The following is a 24995-nucleotide window of genomic DNA, read 5'->3' as shown; positions in this document are numbered from 1 at the left end:
AGTCTGTTTCTATCTAGCTCGTTTCCCTTTCTGTCCTCTTTCAATGTTAGACCAAATATGAACAAGAAGTAATATTTTGTCAGAGCTAACAAACTGCCCTTCCACAAAATGACCTTTGGAGGTCAGGCCAGCCAATGCACGATCTAGATCCAAAGGCAATGGTGTGACCAACTGTGAGCGGGCAGGCTGCCATTCAAAAGGATGGAAATGGGTGTAGGCAGCCAACATTCTTGGCCGGTACATTTTTAATAAACACAGAAAACAAGAATAGCATTTTCCTCTTGGATCACTTAATTTGGTACCCATGCCACTGGGACATTTGTTGTTAGGATAAAGATGATGATACACAATTTATTTAGACCAGGATGGATTAACTTTTACAAATAGGAGGTTATGGCATCATTTGCGAGGAATTCTTATTCGTGTTTCTCATCTCTGACAAGAGATAGTTTGAGTCATCACAACAGTATTTCTACCTCTTTGGCTGTTGACTTTTATCTGAAACAAGCTCTGTTGCATTTACTGTATTGGTATGCATGGACTTAGGAGAGCTGGTGTGACTTGGGGTTGAATGTGTCCTAATTTTCCCCCCAAGATGATTCAATATACATTAATACTCTTAAAAGCTTCCATAGCCAATGTTCTTTAACTGTTCAATACTTGAGGTGCAAGCATTTTCAACTACGGTAATTTATACAAAGACAGTGCACCTCACAGCTGAGATGTTTCCTAATCATGGCTTCATGGCTACTGTACTAATAATGCATGGGATCCCTTGATGTGTATATTTCTCTGTCTCTTCTTGTCATATGGCAACAAGGACATTTGACTGACAAGGCTGTTTTCTCTTCAGTCCTTGGAGATCCTTGAATAAAATGCTCTGTGATGGCAAGCTGTAATTAGCTATGTGGGTGGAAATTAGTGTTCTTCAAGTACACCATGTTTAGGGCAGAGGCACCGTGCTTTTTCCTACCCGAGGCCACCCTGGTCCGGTGCCACAGCTCTAGGTCACTGCTTCTTGCAGGGCTTCCTTCCAAAAAGCGCATTGTCTTTGTTGAGCTCTGAAACCAGGAGGCTTTTCATAGTTAAAAACAGGTTATGCTGTTCTTCTCCAGACAAGCCGTGCATTGACCACGGGATGACTATAATATGTTCGCTTTTCATTCGAAGGTGCACGTATTCCCAGCACTCATTAACTCTCTTTTGAATCGCAGCCCGTTTTATAGGGAACATCAAACTTTTGAATGGATGCCTGCAGTATTGGTAGGTCCTCCATTTTGGATGCAATAGGAATCCCGTAGCAGTAAAACCTTTCTATCCCATTCCAGTCATCCTGAATGCCGCTCCCACAAGCGGGCTATTTGTCCAGTGTAAATTTTTATTAGATGACTGGATTTTTTTTTCTTGTTCGGATATTAACACCCCCACCCCACCCCCTTTACAAATTCGGGCTTCTCAGCGGGCCCCTGCACCATCTGACGGTATAGCACCTTCGCCGCCGCCGCGTTAGTATTTTACATCTACCTTTTCAAGGAGGTGAGCTCCAGACTAGGTGAAAGACAGAACGTTTTAAAATTATCCTCAGTTCCCATCCCTCCCCGCCCCCGGCCGGGATTCCCTTTCTGCCGGTGACGACAGAAAGGGTTCCACGGGCTGCGTCTCTCTCGCGCGCGGCGGCTGCACAGGGCTCCGCGTGCCTCGGGCCACCGCGTTTCCCCGACACCGATGCCTTCAGCTCTGCGTGTGTGTGTGTGTGTGTGTGTGTGTGTGTGTGTGTGTGTGTGTGTGTGTGTGCGCGCAGTCATCCGCGTGCCGTGCGCGCGTCGCCCGGGTCCCCCGGGTCCCCGCACGCTCGGGGGGTCCTGGGGAACCCGGGGCGGTGGTGGGGGGACACGACGACGACGATGATGACCACGTTCTGCGTGTTCGGGACTCCCCTCCACCCCGCCCCTCACCCGGGGAAGTGGGGGGGAAAAAAGAGTCGCGCCGCCGCGGGGACGCGCGGGAGGTGGGGACGCCGGCGACTGCGGGGATGCCCGCCCGCCCGCCCGCGCGCCCGAGTCCCCTCCGCGTTCGCGCCGGGCGAGTCACGCCTCCTCCCCGCGCTCCGCTCCTCCACCTCAGCCTCGGGGCGGCGGGAAGGGCCGCGGCCGGCCGGAGAGCGAGGTCAAGGGCAGCGCGGGCGCCGAGACCCCCCCCCTTCCCACCGCTCCCACCGCCCCCCGCTCCTCCCCCGACCGCAAGGGGCGCGGAGCCCGGTGGGCGGCAACAAAGGGCCGCCCGGGCCGCCGCCCCGCAGTCGTTCCCCCTTCGCGCGCGCTGCCCCTCGCCCCGGGAGAGAGAGAGAGAGAGGGGGAGGGAGGGTAGGGGGGGGGGAGCGGGCGACGCGGGAGCGGCGGGGGCGGCGGGAGGAGGGCGGCGCCTGCGTGCTCCTCCGCCGCCCCGCCCCCGGCGCCCCGCGGCGAAGCCCGGCTCTCCTCCCGCGGCTGCAGCAGCTGCCGGTTCCTCACGGCCTCGGCGGCGGCGGCGGCGGCGGCGGCGCGCTCGGAGCGGCCCTGTGGAGCGGCGGGCCGTGGGGCGGGCGAGCGAGCGAGCGAGCGAGCGAGTGAGCGAGCGGACGGGCGCGCGGTCCCGGCGGCTCCCGTCTGAGGCGAAGGACGAGGGTCGGCGGGGCGGAGGCGGCGACGCAGGCGGCGGCGGCGGCGGCGGAGGAGGAGGAGGAGGAGGAGGCGGCGGCCGCCGGCGCCGCCGGGGAACCCGCTCGGCGCCTCGGCCCCGCGCCCCCTCCTCAGCCCGTGGTCGGTCGGTCGCTCGCGCTCGGCGGGCCGGCGCCTCGCCTCTGCGCGCGGAGATGGTGTAGCCCGGTCGCCGGAGCCGCAGCCGGAGCCGCAGCCGCCTCTGCTCGCGCGTCCCCGCGGCGTCCGCCTCCCCGCCTGAGGAGAGACCCTCGGCTCGGCGTCTCCCGCGCCGGGGCAGCCTCGGCGCCGTCGGCACCATGAGGTGAGGGGCGCGCGGGCCGCCGGCCATTGTGCCGCGGCGCCGCGAGCGCTCTGCGTGGACCCCGCCTGCCCCCCGGCCCGGCGCGTAGGCTCTCCCTGCTCTTTCCCCGCTCCCTTTTGTCCCTTCGGGGTTCTCCTCCCCTCCCCGCTCCCCCCCGCTGCCCTGGCCTTCTGATTCTGGGGGAGGGGGGCTCCTTCCGTGTTCTCCCAGATGCTCTGCTCCCCCCCAGGATCCCCCTTCCTCGGTTTAATTTGCCTGCTCCCTCCTTCCCCCCAGCCTCGGCTAGCGAAACCCAGGAGATGGGGAGGGGCTCGACCATCGTAGAGTGGTGGTGGCCGACAGACAGGTATTTTCCGTATCTGTGCAGAAATCGCCTGTACTTTTGGTACAAAGAGGCAGTGAATTTAAAAAAAAAAGAGAGAGAGAAAAAGAAAAAGAAAAAAGGGGGTGGGGGTGGGGGGTGGGGGAGGAAAGTTTGAAAGGTCTGAAACCGCTGCGGGGAATCCAGTGCCTCTGGTCGGGGTGAAGCCGAGGCGCGGAGGAAGGTGAAATGTCCGGACGGTGGGGAAGGGGGAGAACTGACCAGGTTTCCCCCGGCGGGGGCCCGGGAGAGGCTGGGATAAGTTGTTGGAGGTTTGTAAGCCCGGGCGGGGGAGGGTTTTGTTTGGAAAGCCCTGCTCTCCCGTTCTGTAGCAGGGCTGTGTTGCATTGCAGCAGGAGCCGCAGCTTTTCCCTTCCTCGGTTATCGGCACAGCGATTCTTTCCTCCAGCCCCGAAGGGAAAGGATTGGGTGTACCGTCGTGAAACGCTCTTTGATTGATACGATGAAACATATGGTGTGAGGTTTTTCGTTTTTTTTTTTTTTGTTTCTCCAGTTGTGTAGGAGAAGAAAACCATGATGTGGTGTGTCATTCATTGGAGGAACCCCCCCACCCCATCTCACCCCACCCCCCAAGCTTTTTCTAAGCTTGTGGTGTGTCCATAACCTCCTGTTTTTGGATTGGTGCAAGACTTAGTGAGAAAGGGGACTTCCTAGACTGAAGGCTGATCCATTTTGCGTTATCATCCTTGAAGGCCTTCGTTTTGGGTTAAACAATCGAGGATGAAGTAAATTACTCCATTTCTTTCTCCTGAGATAGTCTTTCAGTTCATTTGGATTTGAATCTCCTTTGTGTTAAAGATTAATGGCCAGCCGTTGCCAAGACCTTTATAATGTAATGCCACGAGATTTGAATGATACAATTACAAATGCCTTCTCTATGGCATGAAAATGTTATGTCATTGGAATTTTCCCCCCATTTTAAGTAAGTCCCGTTTTAAACTTTAGTTTTTATATCCTCCCCCGCCCCCCAATCAAGGTTGAACACAGTCCCGTTTCACTTCTAAGTGTTTTGTGTGTTGTGTTCACTTAAGCTTACTATGAATTTTTCCGATTCCAAATGTCAGATCTTTGTTTATGTTAGTCTTAGATTTTTGCTTAATGCTAACTGACCCCTTTTCCTTAGTGATTTCACAAAGCTATTTCAGATGTTTAAAAAGTAATTATGGCGTACAAACCAGAAACCAAGATTTATCTTTGTAAAATGCAGGGTGAGAAACTTCAGTTACATTTTTGTGCATTTTTTCTTAAGCTACTGGTGGCCTTGAACATTCAGGAACTGTTAACAAAATACATGACTGCTCTGTCATGTAATATTGCATACTGTTTATTACTACTTTAGTGATTTAATGCTATAGAGGTCTCATAGAACATGTTAGTATCCTATTTTTTCAGACTTGGAATAATTTTCCTAACATTAAAAATGCAGAATAAAGTAGGGTATTTTAAACTGCAATCAAAGCTATCTGAAGGATTATGAACAAAATATATTAAAGTTCGAAGTATTGTCTGTCAGGTAAATTATGTCTGGACTTAAAAGTTCTAGTTTCCAGTAAAATGTAACTTCTTTTTTTTTTAAGCTGTTTTCTTGCTGTCTTTCTTACTAGTTATAGAGAAATCACACTGCAGTATTTCCAGTAGCGTGAACCTAGAACATCCTCCCCAGGTCTAAGATGTTTGAGCAGTCTACAGTAATTCTTTGTAGGCTGATTTTGAATAATTTAAGAGCAGAAAAGAGGATCAGCTAGTTTTTCACTTTGAAAGACTTTGGATTGTTTGGTAGGTGGTGTGTGCAGCTTGGGCGTGAGCAGTTACTTAGGTAGTTAGCTGTGAGGGTAGGATGGCCTGGTATGAGGTAAAAACCGCCAGTGCTGGAAGCAGTTATTGGAATATTTTGGTGTTTAAGAAAGGGCTTTTGCTAGTATTTAATCTCAGATGCTGTAGGAAGTAAATGTTAACCTTTTAATGGAATTTTTTTTTCAAGTTAAGTGAAGGATCGTTTTAGTGTTTCAAAGACCATCCAGAAATAGGAATATTGAGTAGGAATTTCTATTTAAGTTAGTCAGAACTCAGAAGAAATAAGTATCTTACAGTATTGAGTATTTGTTCTAAGATCTGTCAGATGTTTTAATTTTAGGAACAGCATGTTATTGTCACATAATGTAATCTTATACAGAAGGAAACTAAATACTTCACATTCCTGAAAGTCGTAAGACATGCCACGCTCCACATTTAAATGCTGTATATAGGTTTATTAAATTTTGATTAGAGGGAGACAGTTAAAAAAAAGATGGTTTAGTATTTACACAGGACAATGGAAGAGTTGAGGGGAGAAAAGCCACAAACCCCAAATACCAAGCTGGTTTTTGTAGTAGCCTCTTGAGTTTTTGGTTCTATTCTTTTATTTGTGTAATGTTTCAAAAGAGTATGATTCTTTGGGATTGTGTCTTTTAAACACTAGTTGATCACTCAAAATTTTATCTTTTACTTTTTTTTTTTTTTTAACAGAAAGAAGAGCCTGTTAGAGTTGAAATACTGATTAGTTCCTTATAGTCTGATCTCTAGGATGAGCTCAGAAAATTTTGGACTGACCATTTTGTGCCATATTGTATGGTCCAGGGTATCGGAACACAGATAGATACACAAGACTTTCTCATGTAAAAAAGCATTATGGGGTTGTGAGGGTTTGACCAAAGCTGTTTATTACTTACTGCGTGACCCTGAGCTAAGCATATAATTTCTCTCTCTCTCTCTCTCTTTCACACACACACACACACACACACACACACACACACACACACACCCCATATATACAGATCATGGTAAATATCAGTATATGTATATATAGTTTGCTTGCTTTTTGAGACCGGGTCTCAGGTATTCTATCCTGGCCTCGGACTCAAATGTGTAACTGAGGATGACTTTAATTCTGAATTTCCTACCTCTCCCTTCAGAATGCTAGGATTATGGACTTGTGGCGATATGGACAGCTTTATGCTGTGCTGGGAATTCTATGCAGGGCTTGCTACATACTAGACAAGCATTCTGCCAACGGAATATATCTGTGCCCCAGTGTATAGAGAGGTAATTCCTTACTGAATATTGAGGATCAGGTAATAGAAGATGCTTCGTGAGCTTCCCTTGTTTTAAGATTAAAAACTCATTTTAGACTAGTTGCACAAAACTTTTGGGCAGTTTGCTTCACCATTGACCTTATTAAAGGATGTCAAATAGGTTACATTTTGCTAATGTAGTCCAGTAGGTAGTGGCTAATATGCAGATAAGGCATTGAAGAGGAAGAATGCCACGTATTCATTAGTGATGTTTGCTTGAGATATGGGTCCAGAGAGTGGTTACAGGAATACTGCTTATCAAACTGTTTTATGCCCAGCTGTATTGGTTAGGTGAGGAAATGTTTTTTTCAGCTTTCTTCCTGTGTATATGTTTGGTCTTTGAAACTTTTTATGGTTTTGCTACCTTAATTTACAGTAACAATAAATTTAATACACATTTGAGGGAAGTACAGTCAAGGGACAGAAAATTCAGGTTATCTGAACTGTCTTGTTAATTGAATATATTGGTAAAAAGATAATCCTATTTCACAGGATGGTAGTATCAAGTTATAGATCCATGAAAGGATGAAAATAGTAATCTCCCCTCCCATGGGTCCCCATTTATGCTTGCAGCTGTTGAATATGTGACCCTTCCACAGATATTTATTTTAGAAGTAGGAGCCACATCTTCATGTTTTTTGAACGTTAATATTATAGGTATTAAGTGAATAAGCCTTGAATAAGAGTGTGGATAAATAGATAAAATTTAACTTATATAAAATACTCAGGGTTTTGGGTATTTTATTAATCCATTTGGAATAAGTAAAATAATTAGTCAGGCACCATTTGGCGAGTAAAGAGGAAATTATATTAATCGTTTTAATATTTTATCCTACACACAACTTTAGATCAGGGGTTATTGTGTAACTTTCAAAATACCCAGTCTTTATTGTGATAGTAAGGAAGTATTTGGAAAAAGGAGTGTCAGTTATAGTTGTGAGCTAGTAAATAGATACTTAAACCCTTATTCCCCCCCCCCCCCACCGTCTTTGAAATTAATGGGTAGAATTGAAGGGAAATAAAACTTAAAGATGATCTGAGTTGAGGAACCACAGGAGATGCTTCTCCAAATATAAATTTGAGAATTTTGCTTTATGGGGAAACACAAAGAGCCCAGTCTTCCTTGTGATACCTTCTGAAATGTAGTCCCTAAATTCCCTCCCTCCCTCCCTCCCTCCCTCCCTCCCTCCCTCCCTCCCTCCCTCCCTCCCTCCCTCCCTCCTTTTTCCTTTGGTTATAAAGGATCTAATACTTTACTCCCAAGACATACCACTAGCCCAGCGGTCTGCATTTTCATATCCGCGTTACCAGTAAAATACTTGGCGAATACTGTCTATATCCAAATGTGTTTGACTTTGTGTGGTATTCTTTTAGAATCTTACGTACTAACAGTAATAGTCACGGTTTTGGAGTGCCTTGTAACATTCTAGAACTGTACTGGGTACAGCTCTGGTAGGATGTGGTGTAGTATTTGCAGATATAAGTACTAATAAAATTAAACAAATTAAACAAAACCCAGCATCACTACTACAAGATGGATATAGAATTTGTGTCTTACTCATTACCAAAGCTCAGAAGTAGCCAGAGCCTCAGATTCAGGTTTGTCTACCCCCAGAGCTCTTTGGACTGTATTTCCTTTACTTTATTGTAAAATACTAAATGAACAGATAGAATATTCTGTTTTTTAGTGTCTGATCAGAGACTCAAACATATTTGAGCAACAGACTTAAGTATCTCTTTTGGTTTAACTTGTGTCCACAGTACTCTTGTTTTTTTCTTCTTCAGTGCTTGAGACTCCAGTTTTATTTTCTTGAAGCTGGAGAGTGGAAGTTTAGGGCCACTGGGGTCTATTGAGGGCTCTTGGTTGTCACTTGGTCGGATGGGAGTGGGTCAGGAGGGATGGCTGGAGATTTTCTTTCTTACAAAGCCATCAGTCTTATTGGCTTGGAGTTCACTTAACCGTACTTACCTCCTAAAGGTCTCCAAATATAGTTACATGCTGGGTTAGGACATCAGCAATATAAATTGAGAGGACACAGTTCAGTCTGTAGAGCAGAACATACTTGCATGTTGGTGTGGAAAAAGGTAATCTGTGTAACGTTTGTACTAATCATAGATGAGCCTTTTAAAAAGTAACCAGAAATAATTTATTAAAGAAAAGTATGTATGGGGGAACTAATACACTTAAATCACTTAACGATTTTTGGAAAAGTATTTATATTGGGAAGTTTTTATATTAGAATTTTAATGTACAACTTGCCTTTTGATATGAAACAACGTATGTGTATCTAAGTGTTAAGTAAATGATACAATGTACAAATGGCATGGTATAGAGTAAAGAGTACAGACTTTGAAGTCAGCTCTGAATTAGCATTCTAGTTTTGACATCTACTAATTGATTTTTAAGTAGTTTGTGAACTTTTTATTTTATTTAGATTTGAATTTCTTCTGTAAAATTGAAATAATTTCTGCTTTGCAGAGTTGTTAGGAAAATTAAGGCTCTGGCATAACACTTGGCACACAAAATGGGCTTGATAAGAATAAATCCTCTATTTCTAGGAAAGTCTAACATCTTATAAGTTTATGTTAAGAATTTGGAAAGTGACTGGGTGGTAGTGGCGCATGCCTTTAATCCCAGTACTCAGGACGCAGAGGCAGGCGGATCTCTGAGTTTGAGGCCAGCCTGGTCTATAGGGAGAGTTCCAGGACAGCCAGGGCTACAAAGAGAAACCCTGTCTGGAAAAACAAACAAAAATGAAGTATTGATACATTGCACCATGTGGATAGAAATATGCTAAAAGAAGGAAGCTAGATCCAAAAGGCCTCATACTCGGTGATTCTGTTAGTATATTAGTGATTGTCAGGAGTGAGGGAGGAGTGGGAATTGGGTATATTTTACCAGCATGGTTGTGCCTTCTCTGTGACACAGTGAACATGTTGAATTGCTGGTGGAACCTTTTGTATATATGAAAAGGTGCATTTTATAGTGCCTGAGTTAGAGTTCAACTTCTATCTCCAGGCCTTAGGGTTATTCGTGTTAGTTTTTTACTAGAATAGACAATACCAAAAGAAAAACTCATCTGTTTCTTATATTTACCCCTGGTCCTTTTGTTACTTTGAATTAATATTGACACCTTCATGTTTCATTAATGAAGAGGGACTGAAGATATAACACTGGGCTGATTTTTCTGGAGAGCTAGCTTTGGAAGCGCTTAGGTTGAAACCTTGACAGTGGTGCCTTTGAGAAGCCTGGGCAAGTTATAGAGTCTTATATTACTGCTAAATTAACGATAGTTAGTTTCCTTGTTATAAATAAAAATGAGAGGCTGGCGAGATGGCTTAGCGGGTCTAAAGGTACCTGCCACCCAGCCTGATGACCTGAGTTTGATCCTAGGACCGTCCTGGTAGAAGGAAAGAACAGCCTCTGTGGGTTGTGCTCTGACCTCCTTCTGTACCTGTGGCACACACTCCCCCTCCCCCAAAAGTTCTAAAAACAATAAATAATGATGAAAAGCCACCAATAAAATGTGATGAAGCACATCTATAGGCTCTTTAGAAAACTGTTTAGTCTGAGTGCTGTTTTCCTTGAGTCTGTTTACAGTAATCTCAGATACCACTGAGAGTTTTGTCTTGGGAATAAGATAGCCACGATGACATTTTTAGATGAACTGTACTTTTCCAGTGGAAAAGGCCTGCTGGAATACCTGATCTTGGTAACAGTGTGTTCTTATAGTTCTTTAGTGGTTATTTTAGGATTCCTTTTGCCTTTCTAACAAATTCTGAGAGTCTCTTGAAGCTCCGTGTTAAGACCCTTTTATCTGTTTTGTCCTCTCTTACATTTTCATAGATACATTGTTCTGAATTCACTGATTGTATTAGTCTGTTATTCCTGTCTAGTCTGTTATCTCTACAGTAGTCAGATATTTCTGATTCGGATTTTAGCTCAGCCTTATCCTTTGCAACTTTCCATGTCTTCTGTTGCTCTTAGAATTAAAGAAATAAAGAACTTTTCTTTACCATGGCCTCAGTCCTGCATGATTGTTTCCTCACTGTGATTCCAAAGTTAGTAGACTAGCCCAATAAGATAAATCCCCCAAATGACTTATAAATAAAGACATGCTTGGAAATTACCCATTCCCTTGTACTTGGCTTAGTGAGGGATGACGTAAGAAAAATCCTTCGTGAGGCTAGGGACTGTTTTACATATTTGTGGTTGATTTCCTTCTAAATAGTGCCAGTCACACATGCTATTTGAATTTCCTGTAGTATTTATACCTCTTAGTTACAAGAGATTGCCAATGCTACTTTGTTTTCATTTAAAAATGTTGAGTTTTGGAGCTGAGGATTGAACCCAGTACCTTGCTTAGCATGCCCCTGGTATTTTTACTTGTCAAATCATAGTTATGTTTTGGAGTGCAGTAGGATGTTTGATACATATGTGAAATGATTAAAATAATACCAGTTAGCTATCGCCTTGCTTGATGTATTTTTGTGATGGTATATTTGAGGTTGACTGTTTTGAAATATACGGTATTATTGACTAGAGTTAATCTGCTGTACAGTAAATCTCATGCCCCACTATATTTTGTATTGCCTAAATAAAGTGTGTAGTGAGCCACCATGTGACCTCCTCTCTTTCCTTTTAAGAGGTCACATCCCTCCTCCTTCCGGCCTTATAACCCAAGGTCATGGGTGGAGCAAAAGTGCCTCTTGTTCTGCTTTATGGGAGTTGCCTTTGAATGCCATCTTTTAACTTTATATATTCTTCTAAATGTGGAAGTTTTCCATCTTGCGGGGCAGGTAGTCAGGGAATTATGTCTGTGAAAGACAGCAAGATGACTCAGGTGAAGGTGGTTGCTGCCAAACCTGAGGACCTGGGAGCAAGCCCCAGAGCAGCACAAGTGGCAGAAGACAGGAACTGCAGGTTCCCCTGACCTTCCCACCTAAGAGTGTTCTGGTGGGCACTCACACACACACAGACTTGAAGAAATTCAAGTAAGAACAGTCTCTGAGACCTTGTCTATCCCAAATCTCAATTTCTTTTCTCCATAAAGTAGGATTAATAATTAGTTGCCATATTTTGCCATATTTTTTGAGACTTAACATACTAAGTTTAGAAGATTTCTGCGCGTGCGTGCGTGTGCGTGTGTGTGCGTGTGTGTGTGTGTTAGTAAATCTGAGTTTTTTTTTTTTTTTTTTGTTTTTGTTTTTGTTTTTGGAGACAGGGTTTCTCTGTGTAGCTTTGCGCCTTTCCTGGAACTCACTTGGTAGCCCAGGCTGGCCTTGAACTCACAGAGATCCTCCTGGCTCTGCCTCCTGAGTGCTGGGATTAAAGGCGTTCGCCACCACCGCCCGGCTAGTAAATCTGAGTTTTACAAGGTGAGCAATAGGCTGGGAACCCAGAAGAGTTGGTGTTGAGTGATGGGGTGTTGTTCAGTAATAGAATATATGTTTCACATGTGTAAAACCTAGCTTCAGCCCTACTACCGGAGGATGTTAGAAAAAGGAACAAGTTGATTTTGAATCTTGAGTCTGGAATTTGTGGATATGCCTAGTATGTTAGAAAGTCGGATAGGACTCCTGTGTTTGTGTTTTCTAGCTTCTGGTCTTTGCTCAAATTCCTTGACTTGTAGATAAACACCTTTACTTTATGCTTCTCTGATCATAAAATTCTGGTTTTCTATTAACATGATACCCCGAGTTGTTTGAGGCAGGGTCTTAACTATATACATGTTGCCTAAGTTCCTTAGCTTCTTAAGTACTAGTGTTACAAGTGTGTGCCACCATGCCTAGTAATACATTTTCCTTTTATAAGAATTCCAACCATATAGGATTAAGGGCCTAACATGGTGTCCCTTCTGTAGTGACTCTTTATAAGTAAGGTCTTATTTTGAGATATAAGTCTGAACTTGAGTTTTCCATCTGGTTATATATCACAACTTTGGTCTCATTCATCTCTCACTTTGGTTTGACAAGTGGTCTCATGACAGATATAGAAGGAAATTTGTGTATATGTCTAAAAAAATACATGCAAAGAGTCAGGATAAAGCTACTACTAGCATTAATAAATGCAGAGTTGGAGGGTCTGAGATCACACAAAAAGCAATTTTGTTTCTGTACATCAGCAATGAACCATTAAAAAAGAAATCAAGAAAAGCAGTTTCATTTGCAGTAGTATCTAAAGGAATAAAATGCCAAGGAGTAAATTGAATCAAGGAGTTAAAATTTGTTTTCTGAAAACTGAGAATTTTCTGGAAGAAATAAAAGATCTAAGTAAATGAAAACAGATAATGTTAAGGACATTGATACCCCAAATGATACATATGGACACTGCAGTCCTTTCAAAATCCCAGTGACATTCTTTGAAATCCAAAATTGATAGTGGAATTTCAAGGGACCCAAAATAACCTTAAAAAGCAGAATTAGAGGATCTATATGTCCAGTTTCAAAACTTACTAAAATGGGCTGGTGAGATGGCTCAGCTGGTCAAGACATTTGCTATCAAGACTGGTGACCTGAATTATATCACCAGGACCCACATGGTAGAAGAGAATTTACTCCCTCCTGTAAGTTCTAATGTACACACACACACACACACACACACACACACACACACACACACACACACATTTTTAGAAGTCGTACTGAAGTGCTACAGTGATCACAATACTCCAGTCCTGGCATAAAGACAGACCTACAGACCAGTGGATAGAAGAGTCCAAACAAACTCTCAGGTGTGCGCGTCAGTCTATTTTCAACAAGAGTGAAAGCCTTCTTTCTGGGTGTGTTGACTTGGACTGTAATTCCAGCACTGGGGAGGATGAGGCAGGAGGTTTGCTGCTAGGTTGAGGCCAGCTTGAGCTACAGAATGAGACCATCCTACTCTAAACACTCCCCCCAAACAACCAAATGAACAACCCAAGAAAGGCAAGGAGAGTAGTAAGATCATGCAGTGGGGAAGGATTATCTTTTTAACAAGTGATATGAATGAGATTTTAGTGTTTTTCCCGCAGGTTCAGTACACACACACATACACACACACACACGCATACGTGCATACATGTACACACATACACAAACGTTTCTGATTCTTGATACTAGACATCTAGGCTACACGAGATCTCTGACAGTAGAAGCACATAAAAATTATTAACTGACACAAGCCTGTTACTATATTAGAAGTTATCTGAAGGAAAACATGCTTTTGAATTTTGGTATTAGTGAAATGTAAAAAAATAAATAAATAAAGCTCTTCGAAAGAATGTGTGTTTCACTGTTGAGTGCAAATATTTAAACTTCACTCATTTTAAAATTAAAATTATTTTGAGGTGGGGCCTGGGTGTGTGACCAGGCTAGCCTTGAACTTGTACAGATTCTTCTGCTTCAGCCTCTCAGATGTGGAGACTCTAGCCAGTGCACTATCACCCTTTGAAAGATAACACCTTTTTTCTTTCTTTATTTTTTTGGTCTGTGTCTGTGTGTGGTGTGTTTGAATGCGTGTGTGGAGGCCAGGGGTTAATGTCAGGCATCTTTCTTGATCACTCTTGATCACTTTCCACCTTATATATTGAGACAGCGTCTCATTGGAACCAAGAACTCACCAGTTTGGCTTCCTGTGGTGATATTTGATTTGTGCTGAAATGTGATATTTTATTTGATAAATGTGATATTTGTATGTTAATAAAGTTTGCCTGGAGATAGAGGACATAGATAGCCATCAATAAACAGGAGCCAGGTGGTGGTGGTGCACGCCTTTAAAGCCTAGCACTCGGGAGGCAGAGACAGGTGGATCTTTGTGAGTTTGAGGCCAGCCTGGTCTACACAGAGTTCTAGGACAGGCAAAAACTGGTCTACAAAGAGAGTTCCAGGACAGCCAAGGCCTCACTGAGATCCTCCCGCCTCTGCCTCCTGAGTGGTGGGATTAAAGGTATGCGCCACCCCTGCCTGGCTCCTGTTTATCGATGGCTATCTATATCCTCTGATCTCCAGGCAAACTTTATTAACATACAAATAAAGTATCACCACATTTCAGCACAAATAAAATATCACCACAGCTTCCTGACTAGCCAGCTTGCTCCACAAATCCCATATCTTCCTCCAAAGCTTTTGGATTACAGGTGGGTGGTTACCATGCCATCCAGTCTTGTGTGTGTGTGTGTGTGTGTGTGTGTGTGTGTGTGTGTGTGTGTGTGTGTATGTGTGTGTGTGTGTGTGCTCAAGATCTCAATTTAAGTTCCCAAACTTGCTCAGCAAGCACTTACACCTACTGAGCCCATCCCCTTGAGCTTCAGAAAGATTCATTTTTTTATTCCACAAGTCTGCTATGAAATTTCCTTGTCTATAGGCCTGATAGTTGAATATTGAACACATACCTGTTATAGGATGAGCTATTGATCGTAGAGCGGAACATTATTGGGCTTCGATTTGGGGATGCTATTTACCCGTGTTGGGGCAAACCAAGTGGGATCAACAATTGTATATGACAGTGTTGAATATTCCTAACATAGGTGAAGTAAACATTGGATAAGCCATTGCTACTGATGAGCATTGGAAGGCCAGCAGCCTCACAGATGTTCTCACTGATCTTCTATAGTGGGGAAACCAAGGCTTAGGCCGGCTAGGTGATTGGCTGGAGTCATACCATGGATAAATGGCAGCTGAGATTCAAATCAGAGTCCCGTATGTTAAACATATGGCCTCTTATTAAACTCGACCTTTCAGTGTTCACTCTTCAGATCTCACTTTTCATCGTTAAGGTTACACCCATTGCTGCCTGGCTGCACGTGGAGCTTGTGGAGGGAGTAGTAGGAAAGATGGCAGCACGGGCAAGATTGTGTGAAGTTTTAAGGGGTGGGTGGTGGAGAAAAACGAATGCGCCATGTGCTTCCTAGGAATTATTTCTTCTAGTTCCTTAAGCCATGGCACAGTGTGTGCACTGCCCTTGTGTTGGAGTACATAGTTAGTGGTGGGGCCTCGATGGAACCCAGCCTGGTTTTCTTCCCAAGCTTACATGGTTTGTCTCGAAGCCTCCTCTTTAAAATGATTTGGAGAACTCTTCTGCTGGTTTAGTAACTTGAAACTCAGGGCTTGGGGGGTTAAGATACAGAATTTAGAGTCTCTTTGAGCCAGTGTGTAGTAAGCTATGTCTATATTCTGTATACTAGCCTTCATTTGTAATACACATGAAGTGTATGTGGATGTCTTTGTGATGTATAGATCCATTTTAAAGGTATGTTCAAAGTACTCCTAAATTTTCATTATAAATGGATTAACTATTCTATGAATTTAAAGGGCTTCTCATCATTTAAAGTGTTGGGAAGCATTTAAAAAAATTTTTTTTCTGTGTTAAATCTGTCACATCAGGGCATTTAAAAGAGAAACCACAAAACAGTGAAGGTATTTAAAGGTGAGGTAGGAATAACTGCAGTTGTTACATTTTGTTTGTGAAGTAGGGTTTTACCTGAAAAAGTCTTGTGAAGTGTTAATCTGTTTACCTATATGCATAATCCATAGAAATAGTTGAGATTCCAAGATTTAAAATGTTTATAGTTCTTTTTAGTAAATTACAAATTTTAAATCAGCTGAAGGTATCTAGCTATTAAGATACAGAAGGTGTTTGTGCACACACGAGCACTATTGCCTGTTATTTTAAAAACTAAATGGACCTGGGGAGATGGCTTGGCAGGTAGAGCTCCTGTTGCTCTTGCAGAGGAGGGCCAGGTAACCCAGCACCCACAAGGCGGTTTATAACCATCTGTAACTCCAGTTCCAGAGAATCTGACTCCCTCTTGGCCTCAGTGGGCACTGTACCACACTTGGCACATGGATATACATGCAGGCAAAAATACTCAGGGACACAAAATAAAAAAACAAAACAAAACCAGAACCACCTTACAAATGATGTTTTCAAGTGAAGAATGGCCCCAAAATGAGCTTTTGTAGTTTTGGGGCTCCCCGCCCCCAAGACAGGTTCTCTCTGTGTAGCCTTGGAGCCTGTCCTGGAACTCACTCTGTAGACCAGGCTTGGCTCGAACTCACAGAGATCCGCCTGCCTCTGCCTCCTGAGTGCTGGAATTAAAGGTGTGCTGCACCACCACTACCACCACCACCACCCAGCAAGCTTTTGTAGTTTTTTTTACTAAATAAGAGAAACAGTAAAAACAGAGAGAAACATGGAGAGTGAAGGTAAAACAACACTTTGAAGTTCAAAGTAATTTAGAATTTGGATTACCATTTTGTAGTTTTGGAAGTATAAATTATTTATATAATTAGACTTACGTTGGTAGTATATGCAAATACATATATATTTTTGCATGCTTTGTTACCTTGATGGAGTTAATTATGGCTTGGCAAATGGAGAAAGGGAGTCTTGTACTGTTTTCAGATTGCAGAATCTTGTTGCTATGCAGCAAACATTGTCAGTCAGCATTGGGTATAGTAAATTGGTATTCTCTGTCCCTTTTCACCACATGCTCATTTTGTAAGTGGTTTGGGGCTATTTTGTAAGTTTTTTTTTTAAAACCGACATTTAAAGATTTTTGTTGCTATTCATAATTGGTTGTATTTAAGGTTCATGGAGTTTTTCTGCATGTAGAAGACACTAAAATGCTTGTGCTGGGAGAGTTTATAGATGTTTCCAAGTTGTTTCAGGTTAGAACAGTGTATTTTGGTTTTGTTACTGAAAAGATAGCACCAACTTCCAGAGTGTATTTTTGCTGAGAATTCAAGTTAAATATTTTGAACATCAGAATTTTATCACAGTACAACATGTTTTGAAATTTACTTTTGAAAAGTAAGAAAAGTATCTTAAAACACTTTTAATTGTAAATGATTTTTAAAACAGGAATCTTGAACTTTTATACTATCTCATAGAATATAATTATTTAATTTTTAGCAGGAGAAATTAAAATGCAATGACAAATGGATGATGGATAATAGTGTTTTATGTTGTGGTAAAAATATATGCATGATTACATTTAAACCACTCCCCCACATCCCCCAAACAGGGTTTCCCTGGCTGTCCTAGAACTCACTCTGTAGACCAAGCTGCCTCTGCTTCCCAAATGCTGGGATTTAAAGGCATGTGCCACCACCGCCCAGCCTCATTTAAACCACTTTCAACATGTATAATTCATTGGCATTAAACAGATGTGCAAACTTGTTGCTACCATCCATCACTTTATGGTTTTGAGAACTGGCACTTCACTCAGGCTCTCTTCTAAATCCTTTAGATAAGTTAACTCAAGCAATATTAATCTTATAAAATATTGCATATATAGTATAATGTAATACAAAATTTGTCCTCTGTGGTACACACTTCTGTTCCAGATCAAAAGACGGAGGCATAGAGTAATGTAAAATGAGCAGTTGATGGAGCCAGGCTTCCAACACCAGCAGTCTGGCTCTTGATGGTGCTCAACCACTGTGTTATGTTGCCCTCTTTTGGAATGACTTCATGTTCTGTTTCGTAAGAGCAGTGATACATACTTTTAATTGTTGATGTAGCTTCTTCAAGTAAAGTGAATATTTACTGCACTTTGTTGTTCACTTTGGTTGTACATCACTGAAACATTTTAGTATTTTTTTCTAGATATTCTTACATTTTTGGTGTCTTTTAAAGCTGGGGTCTCATAACCTAGACAAACCTAGAACACTCTGTAGCCCATACTGTCTTTGACCTCACAGTCCTCCTGTCTCAACCTTACAGGTGTTGTGAATTCTAATACAGTGCTGTCCAGAGCTTACAGCCGGTTGTCATTGGTCCTCTACTTAGTCAAGTATTTTCTAGAATTCTTCTTGTTGGTGGGTGATCTGTAGTTAACTGTAGTTTTGGTAATCTAGAAAATAGAGCATTAGGCAGGGGTAAAAGGAGAAAAACATTACTAAGGCAGTGCTTAAAATATGAGAAGTGGACTCTGATAGGTTCTGCTTTCCTTCTGCTTTGTGCTATGTGGGCACTCTATTTCTGTTTCCACTCCTCCTTCCTCCTCTTCCCCTTGAGACAAGGTCCCTTTGTGTATTAGCACAGTCTGCCCTTGAGTTTGCAGTCCTTATGCAGCAGCCTCTGGGCTGTGGGATTAGCGGCATGAGCAATCAGGCCTTGCTTCTCTTTCTGTACCTTAAGTAACCACTCACCTTCCCTCTTGGATTCCCACCCTGCTGCCAGCTGGTAGGTTTTTATACCTTACAACCCAGAATCTTGATCTTCTGGATTTATGTGTCTTCTGGTGTTGCTCAACCAGATTCACTTTGTAATTCGTATTTGCACCATTTCCCCCCCCTTTCTTTTGGTTTTTCGAGACAGGGTTTCTCTGGTAGTTTTGGTGCCTGTCCTGGATCTCATTCTGTAGACCAGGCTGGCCTCGAACTCACAGAGATCTGCCTGGCTCTGCCTCCCGAGTGCTGGGATTAAAGGTGTGTGCCATCGTCGCCCAGCTTGCACCATGTTTTAAAGACTACTTGTAGCATGAATCCTAATTGGTCTTAATAAAAACCCGGAGTCAGATATCAGGGTGAAAGCCAGATCAGAGACGCAGAGCATCCAGCCACTAATTCTTACCTTTACGGAATCCTCAGCTGAAAAGACCCTGAGTTCCTGTCTCCTCCCCCTTATATTCCTTTCTCTGCTGACCATGTCACTTCCTAGTGTGAGATTGAAGGCCTATGTTCCACCATTGCCTGCCTCTGTTTCTCTTTAAACTGGGATCAATCTTGTGTAGCCCAGGGTGGCTTTTGAACTCACAGAGATCGGCCTGGCTCTGCCTCCCGAGTGTTGGTATTAAAGGTGTGCGCCACCACAGCCTGGCCTCTGTGGCTAACTAGTAGCTTAGCTCCACATTCTGATCTTCATGCAAGCTTTATTTGTTAAAGCACAAACAAAATATCACCTCCACAACTTTTTGTTTTGTTTTTCCAGGCAGGGTTTCTCTGTGTAGCCTTTGTTGTTTCTCTGTTGTAGCTTTGTCTGTCCCGGAACTCACTTTATATACTGAGCTGGCCTTGAATTCACAGAGATCCGCTTAAAGACAACTCTGACATTGTGATTTATGGCAGGTGATTATGCTGTGTGCATTCTGCTTTGTTGGTGTCTTCCATTTTTAATGCTTGAAAGAAACTCAGAATTTTACTAGATGAATATTTCACTGTAATTTACCTATTTCCTTCTGAGTGGCTATTTACATAGTTTAAAGTGATTTTGTATAATGAATAACACTTTTGAACCCAAAGGTTTTTTCCCCCCTAATTGTAGACTGTGTCTTATAGAATTCCAGAAATAGTATTAGATCCCTGAGAAAATAGGAACAGTTTTTAAAGCTCTTGAATCATATTGCCAAAATGCTTTCTAAAAGTGCTGTGCCAGTTTTTATTCCAGCCAGCAGATACACAGAGTGTCCACAGCTTCACAACCAGCAGCAGCAGAGAGTGTTTTGATGTTGACCTTTAAATTGAAGAATAATTAACTTTGGATTCTGCTGAGCTTTTCTCCCAAATTATACTTAGATTCCAGCTATGGTTGTCAGGTTAGTGAGAAGGAAAGCCGAGCTGACCATTCTGTGCTCTTTTTTTTTTTTTTTGGTTTTTCGAGACAGGGTTTCTCTGTGTAGCTTTGCGCCTTTCCTGGGACTCACTTGGTAGCCCAGGCTGGCCTCGAACTCACAAAGATCCGCCTGCCTCTGCCTCCCGAGTGCTGGGATTAAAGGCGTGCGCCACCACCGCCCGGCTTCATTCTGTGCTCTTTAAACTGTCCAGGTTTTATTACAGTGCGGTCCTTGCCCTGTTAAGACATCTCTTGGATTCAGGAAGTGACTTTCTGCTGTTGAACCTCAAGCGTTTTGATAAGTTGAGTGATGGGACAAATCATGGTTTCACATGGCCTTTACCTTGAAAACTTGATAGCTTTGGCTCTCCCTCCAGATGTGTAGCAGCATCTGAAATTGATTTAGTTGCTCCCTTTAGTGTGGATAGAACATTTCCCCTGTGAATGGAAGGAAGGTCATGGGAAAGCATTCCTACCAAAAGTTGGTCATAATAGTGATCACTGGAGCCGGGCGGTGGTGGCGCACGCCTTTAATCCCAGCACTCGGGAGGCAGAGCCAGGCGGATCTCCACGAGTTCGAGGCCAGCCTGGTCTACAGAATGAGATCCAGGATAGGCACCAAAACTACCAGAGAAACCCTGTCTCGAAAAACCGGGAAAAAAAAAAATAGTGATCACTGGCTATATAACAGAATTCCCCTTTGGCCCAGATCACTTTGACTTAAATGATTTTTAAGCTTTTTTGGGGGTTCTCTCCTTACCTCATTAGCTGATCTCCTGTTCTTCCCCCTTCCATGCAGTCTCCTGGTCTTCACAGCTTGTGTGATTTTCTTTTTGGTTTTGACACAGGGTCTCACTCCATTGCATATACTGCCGTGAAACTCAGAATGTAGCCTAAATGTGTCTCGGTCTTGAAACAGTCCTCTTGTTTCAGCCTCTCCAGGGTTGGGATTACAGGCCTGAGCCACCATTAGTGGTTCAGTTTTGCCATATCCTTATAGAGCAGTATATGCATTTATTTGACTGCTGTTGTAGTTTTGCTCTTACAAAAAAAATTTCTTTTTGAAAAAGACAAGAAATAGTTAGTGATGACACCTATATCAAAACTGTGTCATCAGCAGTTTCATTCCTTCCCAAAGAAATAATTCTTCAGTGTGCGCGCGTGTGTTTCCCCCACTGCTGTGATAAAATACCTTAGACTAGGTAATTAACAGCAACTTGTCCCAGTTACAGAGACTGGGAAGTCCAAGGTCAAGAAACTAGCAGATACATGGTCTGGTAAGGACTTCTGGGTCCTAATGTCGTGAAAGACACGCATTCATATACTTGTTCCCTCTAGCTCTTGAGGAACATTCACCCTGCTTATGAGGACGAAGGATTCGTGGTCAGATCACTTCCCAAAGGTCCAGTCTTCTAACACCAGCACTTGGGGGATTTGGTAAATGGGACTTTTGGAGGGTACATTCAGCCTCATTGGACTGGATCGATCCTACTTGTAAAACTCTTGCCTGTCAGTAAGATTTGTTGCCAGGTGGTGGTGAAAGATGGATGTCTTTAATCCCAGCACTTGGGAGGCAGAGGCCTCTCTGAGTTCGAGGCCAGCCTGATCTACAGAGTGAGTTCCAGGACAGCCAGGGTTACACAGAGAAACCTTGTCTTGGGGAAGAAAATTGTTGACACCAACCAAAAAATAATAGCTTAAAGGTGTGTGTGTGTGTAGGGGTTGGGTGAGGAGATCTTGTTTCAGCAGATCTAGGACCTCAGAGATGAAAACAGCAGATGGTTTTAGTTGAATAGGAGTTAGTCTAACTTGTAATTTTGTCTGGATTTATTTTGATGATCTTCCTGTCTCAGCTTCCCAAGTGCCAAGTTGATAATGGTGCACCCCCACACTCAGTTTCCCCGTGGTCTTCACACAGTTCTTCCATAGCCCCATGCCTCCAGCTTTTGTACATTGAGAGCAACAGTGTTTCCTGTAGTCTCCAGGGAGGAAAAGCTTTGGAGGGATTTTTGAAGCTTGCTTGAACCCCTGTCCCTTCTGTGGGATTAGGACACTGCGTGTGTGTGTGTGTGTGTGTGTGTGTGTGTGTGTGTGTGTGTGTGTGTGTGTGCTGCTGCTGTTTTTTATTTAGGTGGAAGGAGTGTTGGCAGCGAAGGCAGACAATAGCGAAGTTATATATGAAGCATACAGGAATCGTGTCTTATCAGGTGATCCTGGCTGGTGTTTTGTTTGTTAACTTGATCCAAGCTAGTTATCTGGGAAGAACCTCAGTTGAGAAGATGATTCTATCAGGTTTCCTGTAGGCAAGTCTTTTCTTGATTGATGATTGATGTGGGTGGCCCACCCCAGACCACAGGGGAAGGGGTGGGTGAACCATTCCCGGGCAGGTGGACCCAAGCATAAAAGTAGAGCAGAGCAGGACAGTCAACAGCACTCCTCCTTGGCCTCCACTTCAGTTCCTGCCTCAAGGTTCCTGCTTGGAGTTTGTATCTGAAATTTCCTCAGTGATAGAATGACCTGAGAGTTGTAAGCTAAAAGAAACCATTTTTCTCTTAAGTTCATAGTGGTTTTTGTTGTTGTTTTCTGAAACATGGTGTCTCTGTGTAGCCGCGGCTGTCCTGGAACTCGAGAACTGCCTACCTCTGCCATTTCACCCTCACAACCCCAGTGTTGGAATGAAAGACATGAGCCACCCCACCCGCTGTTCATGGGGTTTTGTCACAGTAGTAGAAACCATAATAACTAAGACACAGGTGAAATTCTGTGATGGAGACATTTAAGATTGCTATTTTAGTGATTTGTTAGATTGCCCAAATACATAGTGCTTTTGAGATTGCAATTTTGAGATTTCTTGTCTTTGAAAGAATGAAAGACTGAATATGTGTAAGTTTTTTTTTTTTTTTTTTTTTTTTTAAGGAGACAGGATCCTGTTGTGTATCCTAGGCTGGCCTAAAGTTAAACATAGACCACGTTGGCCTGCAAATGGTGATTTCTTTTGCCCCAGCTTAGCAGCATGCATCACCATTTCTGTATCCTAAGAGATTTTTTTTTTTTTTTTTTTTTTTGAGACAGAGTTTCTTTGTGTATCCTTGGCTGTTCTGGAACTAACTCTGTGGACCAGGCTGGCCTTGAACTCCCAGAAAGCCACCTGTCTCTGCCTCCCAAGGGCTGGGATTAAAGGCATGGGCCACCGCTGCCCAGCAAGAAAATTATTTTTCTTTTCTCTCTTTTTTTAAAAATTATTTACCTTCATTTATATGTGCATTAGTGTTTTGCCTGCAGATGTGTCTGTGCGAGAGCGTCAGATCTGGGAGTTAGAGACAGTTGTGAGCTGCATGTAGATGCTGGGATTTGAACGCAGGTCTCTGGAAGAGCAGTCAGTGCCCTTAACTGCCAAGTCATTTCTCCAGCCCCCAAGAAAAAAATTATTTTTAAACAGAACATTTGTAAGGGAATTTCTCTTTTCTTTCAAGATCTCTGTTCCTTTATTTATTTATTTATTTATTTAAAGTTCTGTATAAATGAATATTGTTTTAGGTATTTGAGGAAAATTAGAGTTTAAGATAAGAATTAATTTAAGAAAATTCATTTCCTGTTTTTTGTATTTATCATATGGTAAGTGATTATTTGTGCCTTGGTTTTTAAAATTAAGCATTTGTTCTTTAAGACAGCTAAGGATATTTTTTTTTAACTTTTGGAATGAAAGTCCATCAGCTTCTTGCAGGACTGGAGAGGAGGCTCCGAGGTTAAGAGCAGTGGTTGCTTTTTTGGAGGACCTGGGTTCAATTTCGAGCACCCACATGGCAGCTCACAACTCTAGTCCTAGGGGACCCAATACAAATATGGTGTACAGACTCACACGTAGGCAGAATACCCATTCATATAAAATAAAAGGTTAAAAAACATTAAAAAAAAGGTTTCTTGCTCATCTCTTACATGCTTCTGTTTCATGTGCTTTTCAAGAATGGATTATGTATAAGAAAGGGATAAAGGAATTTCCACTGTTCACATTTACATTATTGAGTACATCAACTGTATTTCACCATCAAATATTAGGTGAAGGGAGGACCTATTTAATACTCTGTTAGATTAGGTTAGGTGGGCATTCATTTAGATTTCCCACTACATAGAGACCATGCCAGACTGGCCCGGGAAGAATCAACCCAGAGACAGCTACCAGAAGTGTCAGAATTTTGGATTATTTCTTGGATTTCTTAAGTCTTGGGTCTTCAATCTCTTTGAGGTTGAGATGTTGAGGAAACTAGGCCCTCTTTTTATTGTGTAGGGCAGGTCATCCACCCTGTCCTAAATGGAGTCCACATTATATTGCAGGTTTTCAAAGCTTGGAAAGTGTTATCTCTACTATTAAGGAGCCTGTGATTTATTTGATTATTCAGACCTCCAGAAAATAAGACAAGGCTGTTGCTAGTAATAATAGTTTCTCTGTGAGAAAAAAACAGAAATGAATTGGGAGCCTCCCATGAGGCATGGAAAAGTAATAGGCCTGTGTTAGAGGCCTGGTTCTGACTAAATGGTCAGAGAATGGATCATGACATAGTGTGGCTTTCTGGGCAGCCTGGCTTTCACAGTCAGTTTTTTAGTAGGAGGGTAGCACTCAACTTCTGTGGACAGTTAATAATGAGGGTTAAGTTTTAAGTCAGTATTGCCAAGGCTATTTGAATCATCGTTCCCTTGAAGTATGTGTTACACTAGGAGGTTAAGCTGTGCAGAATTACTGGTTTTGGCAATTTTAAATTTTAAATGGTTCAACCCTGTACATTTAATAACCTCTTGGACTTCTTTTTTTTTTTTAATCTTACACAATTCTTTCCCTCTTTGTTGTGTGTTTGAGTGTTTTGCCCACATTTACATCTGTGTATCACATAGGTGCCTGGTGTTCACAGAGGCCAGAAGAGGGGGCATTGATTCCCTTGGAACTGGAGTCACACACAGTTGTGAGCTGCCA

The 24995-nt window shown here is 42.9% G+C and overlaps 1 protein-coding gene across 17 annotated transcripts in view; it reads left to right on the top strand.

Moving 5' to 3' along the window:
* Nucleotides 1-2818: 2818 nt before the first annotated feature.
* The window catches only part of Enah (ENAH actin regulator), a 110570-nt gene continuing 88393 nt past the window's right edge, over nucleotides 2819-24995 (top strand). For 9 of the 17 annotated variants that reach the window (XM_076548111.1, XM_006988595.4, XM_042258746.2 and 6 more), the window contains exon 1: nucleotides 7926-8091. In XM_076548111.1, coding sequence (XP_076404226.1) covers nucleotides 8027-8091 — 65 coding nt within the window. In that variant the 5' untranslated portion in view covers nucleotides 7926-8026. The other 8 variants (XM_076548109.1, XM_076548107.1, XM_076548114.1 and 5 more) reach the window with 7 other exon arrangements.

Source organism: Peromyscus maniculatus, chromosome 11, assembly GCF_049852395.1.
Source record: "Peromyscus maniculatus bairdii isolate BWxNUB_F1_BW_parent chromosome 11, HU_Pman_BW_mat_3.1, whole genome shotgun sequence".
NCBI lineage: Eukaryota > Metazoa > Chordata > Mammalia > Rodentia > Cricetidae > Peromyscus > Peromyscus maniculatus.
This window is presented reverse-complemented; position numbering and strand designations above follow the sequence as displayed.